This window comes from Miscanthus floridulus, chromosome 1 (assembly GCF_019320115.1).
Source record: "Miscanthus floridulus cultivar M001 chromosome 1, ASM1932011v1, whole genome shotgun sequence".
NCBI classification, from domain to species: Eukaryota; Viridiplantae; Streptophyta; class Magnoliopsida; order Poales; family Poaceae; genus Miscanthus; species Miscanthus floridulus.
Window position 1 is genome coordinate 35728926 of NC_089580.1, and position 11991 is coordinate 35740916.

General features: G+C 56.6%; 1 protein-coding gene across 1 annotated transcript; it reads right to left on the reverse strand.

Annotated features, from left to right (window-relative positions):
- Positions 1 to 3150: 3150 nt before the first annotated feature.
- On the reverse strand, positions 3151 to 5479 carry LOC136454607 (uncharacterized). The gene is made up of 4 exons (XM_066454977.1): positions 5289 to 5479; positions 4713 to 5205; positions 4537 to 4617; positions 3151 to 3390 (listed from the first exon to the last, which is right to left on the reverse strand). Exons 1-4 carry the CDS (start codon positions 5477 to 5479, stop codon positions 3151 to 3153), a joined length of 1005 nt encoding a protein of 334 aa, XP_066311074.1.
- Positions 5480 to 11991: the final 6512 nt, after the last annotated feature.

Genomic DNA, 11991 nt, shown 5'->3' on the forward strand with positions numbered 1-11991 from the left:
TTCCACTCACGTAGAGCCCCTAGGACGCCACCAATGTTTTGCCCTCGGCCTCATCACCATAATCTCGACCCACACCCACGCTGACTCCTCGGAGGAGGAGGAGGCATGGGCTGGAGTAGACTTCTCTAGGCTTCGCGACCCTAAAGCCATGCGCCGCTTCATGGCCGCAAGCGACTACTGCTTTGGCTACTCTAACTCTGATGACAAAGACACTTACGATCCCACTCGTGAGTGCTTCAACGTCGAGCTCGGGATGCCGAGGGAGAGCATGAGGACGAAGGGGCAAGCAATTGCTCCTCGCCCCATGAGGGGGCAGGCGACGCCACACTTCCACGCGTCGAGCCCCCGGCAGCGCGGAACGAGAACCCCGCCCCCGAGGAACTTCGACGCCTAGACCTAGAGCAGCTCCGTGAGCTTTAGGCCAAGGTCGAACAAGACCGACTCCTTCTGTAGTAGCTTCGAGACACTCTCGAGCAAGAGCAGCGGGGTCACGGTGATGGCGGAGCAGCCCGGTGGAGGGCTCATGACCGTGGTGTCGTCTTTCCCTCTGGGAGAGATAATCCAGAACCGGGAGGCCTCGGGTAGAATAGCCAAGTGGGCCGTCGAACTCATGGGGGAAGCCCTATCTTTTGTGCCTCATAAAGCAATTAAATCCTAGGTCTTGGCCAATTTTATGGCCGAGTGGACCGACACCCAACTGCCACCTGCTCAAATCCAGGTAGAATGCTAGACCATGTACTTTGATGGGTCTCTGATGAAGACCGGGGCAGGCGCGGGTCTGCTCTTTATCTCACCCCTCAGAGTGCACATGCGCTACATGATCCGGCTCCACTTCGCCGTCTCCAACAATGTAGCCGAGTACGAAGCCCTCGTCAATGGCTTGCAGATCGCCATCGAACTTGGAGTATGGCGTCTTGACATACGGGGCGATTCGTAGCTCATCGTCGATCAAGTGATGAAGGAGTCGAACTGCCATGACCCCAAAATAGAGGCGTACTGCAAGTTGGTATGTCGCCTAGAAGACAAGTTCAATGGCCTCGGACTCAACCACATTGCATGAAAATTCAATGAGGCCATGGACGAAATGGCAAAGATGGCATCGGCATGGGCCCCGATCCCCCTGAACATCTTCACCAGAGACCTCCACAAGCCTTCCATCAACTATGCCTCGCTGGTGGAAGAGGGCCCACCGGTCGAGCCCACCATAGGGCCTAAGGCCCCCTCTATCATCGAGACCCCTGCGGCCGAGCCCGAGGCCATGGAAATCAACGCGGAGCCTCTCGAGGCCGACTAGGGTATGGACTGGCGAGTCCCGTTCCTTGATTGCCTCGTCGAGGAGAGCTTCCTACAGATAGGACTGAAGCCCGATGGCTCGCGCGATGAGCCAAAACTTACGTCCTCAGCAACGGCGAGTTGTATAGGCGAAGCCCATCTGGCGTCCTCCAACGGTGCATCACCACCGAGGCAAGCCAAGCCCTACTTTGGGACTTGCACGCTGGAGCCTGCGGGCACCATGCAGCGCCTCGGACGCTCGCCAGAAACGCCTTCCGCCAAGGGTTCTACTGGCCAACGGCAGTTGCTGATGCCACCAAGCTGGTACGCTCCTACGAGGGATGCCAGTACTATGCACGGTAGACGCACCTCCCGGCCCAAGCCCTCCAAACCATCCCCATTACATGGCCATTTATCGTATGAGGGCTGGACATGGTTGGGCCTCTACAGAAGGCCCTCGGGGGATATACCCATTTGCTGGTAGCTATTGACAAGTTCTCCAAGTGGATCGAGGCTCGTCCAATCACTCGAATCAAATCCGAGCAAGCGGTGCTGTTCTTCACTGATATCATCCACAGGTTCGAGGTTCCAAACACCATCATCACTGACAATGGGACACAATTCACCGGCCATAAGTTCCTGATGTTCTATGACAACCACCACATCTGTGTGGCCTGGTCGGCCGTAGGACACCCTAGGACAAATGGCCAAGTAGAACGTGCCAACGGCATGATCCTACAGGGTCTCTAGCCAATAATATACAACCGGTTGAAGAAATTTGGCAAGAAATGGCTTGCCGAACTCCCGTCGGTCATCTGGAGCCTGAGGAACGCTCCGAGCCGAGACATGGGGTTCACACCATTCTTCCTGGTCTATGGAGCTGAGGCCATCCTCCCCACTAACTTGGAGTACGGTTCCCCGAGGCTACAGGCCTACAACGAGCAAAGCAACCGCACTGCCCGCAAGAACGCCCTTGACCAACTGGAGGAAGCCCGAGACATTGCGCTGCTACACTTGGCCAAGTACCAGCAAGCCCTACGACGCTATCAAGCCCGGCGCATTCGAAGCCGAGACCTGAAAGTGGGTGACCTGGTGCTGAGACTGAGGCAGAGCAATAAGGGCCGCCACAAGCTGACCCCGCTATGGGAAGGGCCATACATCGTCGCCCAAGTGCTAAAGCCCGGGACCTACAAGCTAGCCAACGAGAAGGGTGAAATCCTCACTAACGCTTGGAACATAGAACAACTACGTCGCTTCTACCCTTAAATTCCCAAGCATTGTATACATTGTTTCTTGAAATACAATAAAGAAGCGTTCTTTAGTTGTTCTAATTTTTCAAGAAACCCCCCGAGCCCATCGATGGGGGATCGGTGTTACGATAACGCTATAAGGGAGACTCGGCCCTACCTTTGCAGAGGTGCCCACCATGGGTCTCGAACAAGACTCGGCTCTGCCTCTATAGAACTGAGCCTCCCTCAAGGGCTAGAAGGGGGGGGCTAAGTCCCAGACACCGTTTTTAGTCGTTTTTCAAAAAAAATTCTACGCCAAACTCTCTCGCGCACTCTGACAAATCGATTGTAAAAAAACCTAAGGACCGAAAGTCTGTCTCAGGGCCAAAAGGAAGCCACAAGACGACCTACGCCTCTGGGCTACGGCAACTCCCTCACCACCTTTTGCCCGAAGGGCATCTTAGGCTCCGAGGAAGTTTTTTGCAAGAGATATGTTCAAAGACGAGACAGGGGGCAGAGGCTCGGAAATACAATAAAAAACGATTAAAAAGCATATACACACAAGTACTTTAAAAGGCCTCGACAGCCACAAGCGTCATGGTACAATGATGTAAGTCCTAATCTATTTGCATGGCCCCTTTGGCCTAGGTCAAAACTCAGGGTCGCCAGCGTCGGCGGTCGGCGTTGGAGGAACCACCTCCTCTTCGAACAACCTAGCCAGTGTCGTGCTAGGGGACTCAGCCACCTCCACCAACTTCATGACCTCCTCCTCGGCCTTCTCATCATCCTCAGCCATGATGTAACCGTCGCTGACGGCCTCGAGGTTGATGCCGGCATAGTGCGAGGAGACAACGGCCAGGGCGCGCTTGACGCCCGTATGCAGCGCCTCCTGGAGCCGCTTGTGGACTTGGCCGCTCAATGCGATCAAGCAGCTCCTAAGGGAGCTGCCCGACTCGACCCCCCCGACCTCCAGGGCCTCACAGGCGGTATGGGCGGTGCTCTATAGCACGTTGTGCTCCCGGATCTCGGCCTCGAGCACCGCCTGCACTACGACGAATGCCTTAGTTGCCTAGGAGGCCTCCTTCTTCAACCCTACACTAAGACAAGCGGGATGGGGTTAAGCATGAAAGAAAACAAGCCAAACAAGGGTGCAAGCCTATGAGACTCACCCTCGACTTTATCCCTCTAGTTTTGGACCTCGACCCAAGAGGCCTCAGCCACCCTGGAAGCCTCCCTCTCTAGCTCTACATCATGTCGGGGAGTTAGGGGTCGAACGCAAGAAAAACAAATAAAACAAGGGGCGAGGCTCAACAGGACTCACCCTCGGCCTTTTCCTTCCGGGCTAAGGCCTCGACTCAAGAGGCCTCGGCCACCTTGACAGCCCCCGCCAGCGCACCTTTCATCAGCAGGTGCACGCCCTGCTCCACCTCCAGCTGCTCGGCGATGGCCTTGGCAGAGGCTGCCTCTTGTTCGGCCCGGGACCTGAAGGTGTCCTGCTCGCCGGCCACCTAGGTTAGCTCCTCCTCCAGCTCCTGGATCCACGCTGTCAAAGGGGTGGCCTGCTCCTGAGCCATGGCTGCCTCGGCCTTCATGTCAGCACGGCGAAGGCGGAGGTCCTCCACCTCTGTGCTTCGCACCGATAGAAGCTCATTAGCATTGGCGAGCAGGTCCTTTTGCTGTCGGAGCTGGTCCTAGACGTCCCTCTCCTGTTGGAGGAACATCGACTTCCTAAGGGACAGGGCCTCGAGCTCCTAGATAGGCAGAACAAACATCGAGCACTGCGAGAAAACTCGGGAAAAAGATGACACGACACAAGAAAAGAAAGCGCGTACCTAGGCAACGTTGGGCAGGTTGTCAGCCATGATGGACAGCGCTGTCCTCAGTGACCGCTCCGCCAGCTAGCAGAATTGCTTGAGGGAGCCCCAGTGCCCCCCTCGTCCACATCCTCGAGGGCGAAGAGAGGCTCCCCCTCAGGGTCGTCCTAGCTCCGCCACAAGACACGTGGGCTATCCCACTCGCGGGGCTCGGGTCGTACCCGGACGAGGGCTGAGCTCCCCTCTCCAGAAGTCAGAGTTGGCTGCTCCGCGGTGCTGGCCGCCTCGGCATCTGCCACCTCCTTCCCCAGGAAGTATCGTCAGAGGAGATTGAATGAACCTCCACCTCTCGGGCGCTCTCCTACGACTACTGTGGGTCTTGGACTGGGGGCGGTACCGAAGCTTGCCCCGACTCTGTCTCCGCATCCTGGGCCGCCGGCTCCGCCGTGCCTAAGCCAGCCTCCACCACCTCGGCCTCGGTGGTCCTGGGAGCTCTGGCCTCCACCACCTTGGCCTTGGTGGTCCCAGGAGCTCCAGCCTCCGCCACCTCAGCCTCGGTGGTCCTAGGAGCCCCAGCGTCTACCACCTCGACTTCGGAAGCCCTAGAAGCCCCGGCCTCCACCACCTTGGCCTCGAAGGTCCTAGGGGCCTCAGCCTCGCCCTCGGTGGCCCCAGCCTCCCAGGGCGTAGGCACCTCCTCCCCTGCCTTCTTCGTGGCTGCCTTAGTAGCCTCTCCTTGGGTGACTAGCTCCTTTGGGTTAGCCCTGGCCGACGCCGCGCCACACTGCATGGCGGCCTGCGCGTCCACCACCCATCGGGCGGTGGAGCTGGTGCTCACCTTAAGCACCTTAAGTGGCACCAGGGTGGGCGCTTCTGCCTGACGCTTCCGGCTGAAGACAAAACACTCACAAGGTCAGCATATGACCAAACAATGAGTGGGAGATGCTGCAAACTCCACTGACAAAACACTTACCTCAAACGGGGAAGCAATAGCTTCCATACCGCGTCCCTTGTCCTCGATAATGGCGGTGGTGGCAGTGGCACGGCCCCCGTGTCCGCCGGTACCGGTCGGCCCTCACTGGACTCCAACACCCCCTTGGCCCTCTGCGGAGGCGGTTGAGTCGCCCCCGCCGTCACCCGCTCCACCTCCGCTGTCAAGCCCATCGGGCTGATGACGCGCGTCCCCGATGCCCATGTCTCGAGCGTGTTGGCCTCGGCCCCGGGGTGGGTGATCGCCAGCCCTGAGGCACCCTCTCCTCATCCTCCTAGAGATGCCAGGCCACTCACCGACGCCCCAGGCGCCGTCTCCCTAACGTTAGGGAGGTGGTCCAAGGGACCCCACCCCGCCTTGCTCTCATCGTCATCGCTCGAAAAATCCATCGACGATGATGATGGAGACGGCTCCTCCGGGAGACCATCTGAAAGGGTCGAGATGGCGACTAGAGGGGGGGTGAATAGTCTTTTCTAAAACTTAATCGCGTCGGCTAACCGATATAAATGCGGAATTAAAACTATCGATCTAGCCAAGACTATACCCCACTATATATGTTCACTAGCACCTTGCAAAGATAATAATTATGCAACAAAGGTGCTGGGCTAGTTAGAGCTCTCCTAAACAATTCTAGAAGCAAGGTTACACAAACCTATGCCACTAGTATTTTAAGCAACAAGAGAGCTCCTACACATGCTAGTAAGCAAAAGCACAAAGCTAACAAAGCTCACTAGCGATGCTCAATAACAAGGCAACCAATGCCTAATTAGAGAGCGCAAATACTTAGCTACACAAACTAAGCAATGTGACTAACAAGGTTACTAAAACCAAATTAGCCACACAAGGGAGCTACTTCTATGCTACACAAGCAAGAAGGTAATTAGCAAGCTACACAAGCTATATAATTACAAGAGCAACTACACAAGCTTAATATGTATAAAAGTAATTGCAAGCTTGTGTAATGGGGATGCAAACCAATGGGAAGAACAAGGTTGACACGATGATTTTTCTCCCGAGGTTCACGTGTTTGCCAACACGCTAGTCCCCGTTGTGTCGACCGCTCACTTGGTGGTTCGGCGGCTAATTAGCATCACCCGCTAAGCCCGCACATTGGGCGCCTCAAGAACCTACCCCTTGAGTGAGGGTAGCTCAATGACACGCTTTACTAGAGTTGCTCTTCGTGGCTCCCGCAGGGCGAGCACAATGCCCCTCACAAGCACTTCTTTGGAGCGCCTCACAAGCTTCTTGTGGGCTTCAACGGAGACCACCACCAAGCCATCTAGGAGGTGGCAACCTCCAAGAGTAACAAGCACCACTGGCTTGCAACTCGATCATCTAGTGCCACTCGATGCAACCTCACGATGCAATCGCACTAGAATCGCTCACTCACACAATCGAATGATCACTATCAAGTATGTGTGAGATGGAGGGCTCCCAAGCACTCTCAAGCAAGGACACAAAGTCCCCCAAGGTGCTCAGCCCCAGCCATGGCCGAAGGCCACTTCTATTTATAGCCCCAAGGGCTAAACTAGCCGTTACCCCTTCACTGGGCAAAAATCGGGCCGACACGCTCTGGTCGTGTTGACCGGACGCTGGACCTCAGCGTTCGGTCGCCCGCAAATGGCCACGTGTCCCGATTCCAACGGTCACTTGACCTGACCGGACGCAACAGCTTCAACTGACCGGATGTAGAATCCTCGGCGTCCGGTCATTTCCAGTAAGCTCCCCGAGGCGTATTTCTTCGACCGGACGCGTCCGGTCCACCTTGACCAGACATAGACCAGCATCCGGTGCAATACCCTCAGTACTGTGCAGACCCGTTAGTTTGACCGGACGCACGCTGCCAGGGTCTGGTGCTTTCAGACCCAGCGTCCGGTCAGTTGACCGACGCCAGCGTCTTCGCGATCAACTCGTTTTCACTTCTAACTTCTTCACACTTGCTCCAATGAGCCAACCACAAGAGTTTGCATCCAGCGCAATAGAAAATAGGCATTCCATTTTCCCAAAAGCGCACCCAAACCCATCTCAACCCTGCAAACACCACCTCCTTTGTAAATGTGCCAACACCACCAAGTGTACACCACCATGTGTATGTGTGTTAGCATTTTCACAACCATTTCCCAAAGGATGTTAGCCACTCAACTTGCCACGCCACTCGATCCTAGCGATGATGCAAAGTTAGATCACTCGAGTGGCACTTAGATGACCGATATGCAAACAAGTTTGCCCCTCTTGATAGTACGGCCATCTATCCTAAACCTGGTCATAAACTTCTCTACACACCTATGACCGGTGAAATGAAATGCCCTAGGTTATACCTTTGCCTTGCGCATTCCATTCCATCTCCTCCAATGTCGATGCAACACATGCACCAATACAATCAACAATGATATGATCCACTTCATATCATCACGTGATCATATTGGTTCATCGATCTTGACTTTACTTGATCTTCACCATTGCCATTGTCCATCGGCGCCAAGTCTTGCTCAAGCTTCACCGCCACATGGTCCATCACTCCAAAGCCTTCAACTTGCCCTTCATGCTTGCAACTGGTCCATCAAGCCAAGTCTTGTCTTGATCTTCTCCACCTTGATCACATGACTTAATGTCATGTCTCATGTGCATTTAAGCTCCTTCATCATCACATGTGTGAGCTTTGCAACATCTCCAAGCCATTTTCACCTTCATGGCATATGTTGCTCACACATATGTACCTGTGGACTAATCACCTATGTATCTTACATAAACACAATTAGTCCACCTAAGTTATCACTCAATTACCAAAACCAAACAAGGACCTTTCACCATCGCGCCCCTATTACCGGCGACGTTTCTCTAGCTCATCGTGCTCGAGGCTCTTCCTCTTATGCCTTGCCTCCTCGGCGTCCTTCCACTCCTTGTATGCCTCGGCATGCGCCCTGTTCTCCGCTCGCCACTCTATGTTCTCGGGAACGGGCGCCGGGGAGGCTCGCACATCCCTCATCCCCTGCAGGAATGGTAAATGCAAATAAGGGAACAGATTGAAAACGTAAGGAGCAAGGAGGCCTCGGGGGCCGCAGCGACGCGTGACACACCAGAGAGATGTACCCCCACAACGGGCGCATCGGGAATAGGGTAAGATCACTGCTCCTCTACTGCCCCTCCACCGTCTCTCTCACACGATGCAGAATCTCCTCATTGGAAAGGGCGACGGCGGACGACCGAATGCCGTCGATCGGCTCACCCGGTGTCATCTCGAATAGGCGTTGCCGCCGAGCCATCAGCGGCAGCACCCTCTGGTGGTGGAAGGCCACCACGACCACGGCCGCCGTAAGGCCATGGCTGCATAGCCTCTCTAGCGCCCTCAAGAGTGGCTACAGCTTGGACTGATCAGCCAACAGGATGTCGTACCTCCACCTCTCCGGCTGGCTCTCCATGACCTACTCGGTATAGGGGGAAGCCCACCGTCATCATTACAGAGGTAGAACCAGCTATTATACCAGCGGCGGTTGGACGACGTGAGCTAGGCTAGGATGTAGAAGGACTGTCGGTCTAGGCACACTTGGAGAGTGCAACCACCGGCCCTCAACGCCTTCCGCGTGCTCGTCGTGTCCGTCGGCTTGGTGGTGAGCCTCGCCCAAAAGAAGTGGAGCCATAACTCCTAGTGGGGGGCAATGTCTAGGTACCCCTCACAGATGGCGACGAAGATGGCCGCCTGCGCGATGGAATTGGGGTTGAAGTTGTGGAGCTCCATGCCGTAGTAATGCGGGAGCGCCCGCATGAACCGGTCTGCCGGCAAGCCGAGGCCACGCTCGTGGAAGGCCATGAAGCTCACGATGTAGCCATCGCGTGGCCTTGGCTCTGGCTCGCCCCCCGAAGCAATCCACTCTGGTCTGTTGGGGTCAGTGACCGGGTGGAGGAGACCGTCATCGACGAGCGACTACAGCGTCGCCATGGACACGTCGGACGGACCCCAAGGATCCGCCTGGAGGACAACAGCGCCGCCGGCCATGGGTGCGGTGGAGAATGTGGCTACGGCGGTAAGGCGTGCTCTCGCTATCTCACTCACTCTCTCTCTCTCTCTCTCTCTCTCTCTCTCTCTCTCTCTCTCTCTCCTTTCCTCCCCCTTCTCCCTTATTCTCCCCGGCACTCTCTTCCTCTGTTCTTAGCAACCGCTCGAGGGCAGAGAGGGCGAACACAGGCGGAAAAGGTAAGGAGGGGCGGGGCGTGGCTCGTCACGTATTTATGAGGGAGGAAAGAGGGCAAAATGGGTGGGTGATGAAACCGAGAAAGTTTCCCTCAGATCTAGCGCAGTTAATCCAGATCCGACCAAACCGCCCACGCGTCCACCTTTTTCTTATTAACCGCGCGCACACAATAACGTCCCATCCGTAGATGTCGCGTCGCATCCAACCACAGTGATGGCAGGCGCCATTTCGTCTCCTCGAGGAACTGCCTCAAAAGGCGCACCCACCGTCGTCAGCCGATGGGAAGGGAATATCCCCCACCCAATTCCTTTCAGACCAAGGAACTAGGCACCGAGCCTGTTATGGTCCAGGGGTTCAAAGGCTGGGCCCCAAGGGTCTCAACAGCCACCCCAGGACAAACAGAGTTAGGGATGACTATGGGTGAGCCTGTACATGGCCGAGGCCCAAGCAAGCAATTGCTTGGGATGCCCTAAGTCATGTCCGAGACTGGCAGGGAGGTCTCTAAATGGGATTCCACCATAGGGAGGCATCGAGCCCCCGGGGCCAATTGAATGGCCCTAGGACCCACTAGAGAAGCCCTCTGGTACTTTTGCAGTGCGTCTCCAGACCGCTAGCCGACCCCAATCGAATGGGGCACGGGCCTCCACTCGGACTTACCCGATAACAGCTCACCGGAGGTGTCACTGCTCGCCCACCGAGGGTAGCCTGGCATACTCCACCCCTCCTTCCGAACAAAAAGGATACGCGAGGGCCGCACAAAAAAGACAGAGAAACTCATGATCGCCCTCTTGCTCCGAGCAAAGGCTTGAGGGCTCTTCCTACAACCAAGCCGAGGCCCAGCGACCCGAACTCACACTCGGGGGCTCGACAAACGCGATAAAACCCCTCACTCAACATGAAAAAAGCCCCTGGAGGAATAAATCCACTCCTCCAGGGCCTCGGGGGCTACATCCGGTGGGTGCGCTCGCGTGCACCCACCGAAGCCTCGAGTACGAAACACCATCCCGCCAAGAGCTGCCGTGAGCCAAGTCTCATCAAAACCTCAGGAAGAGCGCTCACACTCTCCCCGAGGCTCGGGGGCTACTATCGGGTACCATAAAAAGGGGTCCCCTAAGCAAGAACCAAAAAAATCGCTTAGACCTTGTAAATATCGAAGCCAAGAGACAACCACCGGCAAACCACCACCTTATCCGAGGCCCGGCTGGACCGCCCAGCCCACCTCGAACAATATCCGGGCTCACCCAAAGCGGGCTCGGCCCAGAACGAAACCACGAGGCATCGGACGGGGTACCGGTTTTCTGACTCGCCCGAGGCCCCGCGCCACAAGGCCTCGGACGAGGTACCGATTCTCTGACTCGCCCGAGGCCCCGCGCCACAAGGTCTCGGACGAGGTACTGGTTTTCCGACTCGCCCGAGGCCCCGCGCCATAAGGCCTCGGACGAGGTACCGATTCTCCGACTCGCCCGAGACCCCACGCCACGAGGCCTCGGACGAGCACCCAGTTACCGACTCGCTCGAGGCTGGCTCGGCATCAACCCCGTCACCGCCGCCTTGACCGACTTCTCTGACAGGATGTCACATCCAAATAACGCGTCCAACCACTCCCACGACGTTAGCCGAATGATGACACGATACAACGGAGTGGCCGATGAGACGGGACTCACATCGACGCCATGCCGTCCAGGACAAGACGAGGCAGGGGTTACTGGCCGCTATGCTCGGCACTGTGCCCACGGCTGACACCCGTGCTGCACTGTGCTGCCTAACCCCTGCTCCAAGGACAGCGTGGCGTGGAAAGTCAAGTCCGGGGTCCCTATAGCCTCGGAATTGACGTACAAGACCAACTGCTCCCTCCGAGCCTCGGCTATCCGCTTTGGGCTCCTGTAGCCTCGGGACTCGCGCCCGCCGAGCCCCCCACAATGGTTTAGCCTCTACACCGACTGGGCCTCGGCTCTCTACGTTGTCAGCACTCTGGGATCGACACGTCGTCCGCAGTACGCGCCATGCCCTACGTCAAGCTGCAGGAGCTCCCACGTCGTGCACAAGACCAAGCTCCTGTAGCCTTGGAATCAGCGCACCCGTGCCGTCGCATCTACCCAGCCTCGGCTCTCCGTGTCGGTCAAACATACAGTGACCAGCATGCCTCCAACAGAAGAAGGCGCGCATACCACCACAGGAGCTCCCACGTCGCACAGGATCAGGCGTGACCGGCACATCGCTCCAGTGCACCAAGGACAAGACCGCTCCACCGACCATACCGCCACAGTAACGAGCTACAGGGCTCGGACATACCGCCTCTGCTCACAAAACGCCACGTAGCAAATACATGTACCGCACATGTGCCTCCCTTCGACTATAAAAGGGAGTGACCAGGGCCGCTTCTTGGGGGAGATGAGACACACAGGTGCAGGCAACGCACAACGCTCTGTAACACACATGCTCCCTCACTGCAAGAGATCAACATCTCAAGCCACCCACACCACTCTACACAGAGA

What these genes read in the sequence shown, in the direction of transcription:
- LOC136454607 (XM_066454977.1), bottom strand. Translation starts at nt 5,479, where the DNA reads ATGGGCTTGACAGCGGAGGTGGAGCGGGTGACGGCGGGGGCGACTCAA. An exon ending in CTATTGCTTCCCCGTTTGAG is followed by an intron (nt 5,206 to 5,288) that starts GTAAGTGTTTTG and finishes TTTTGTCTTCAG; the next exon opens with CCGGAAGCGTCAGGCAGAAG. An exon ending in CAGAGTCGGGGCAAGCTTCG is followed by an intron (nt 4,618 to 4,712) that starts GTACCGCCCCCA and finishes TTCCTGGGGAAG; the next exon opens with GAGGTGGCAGATGCCGAGGC.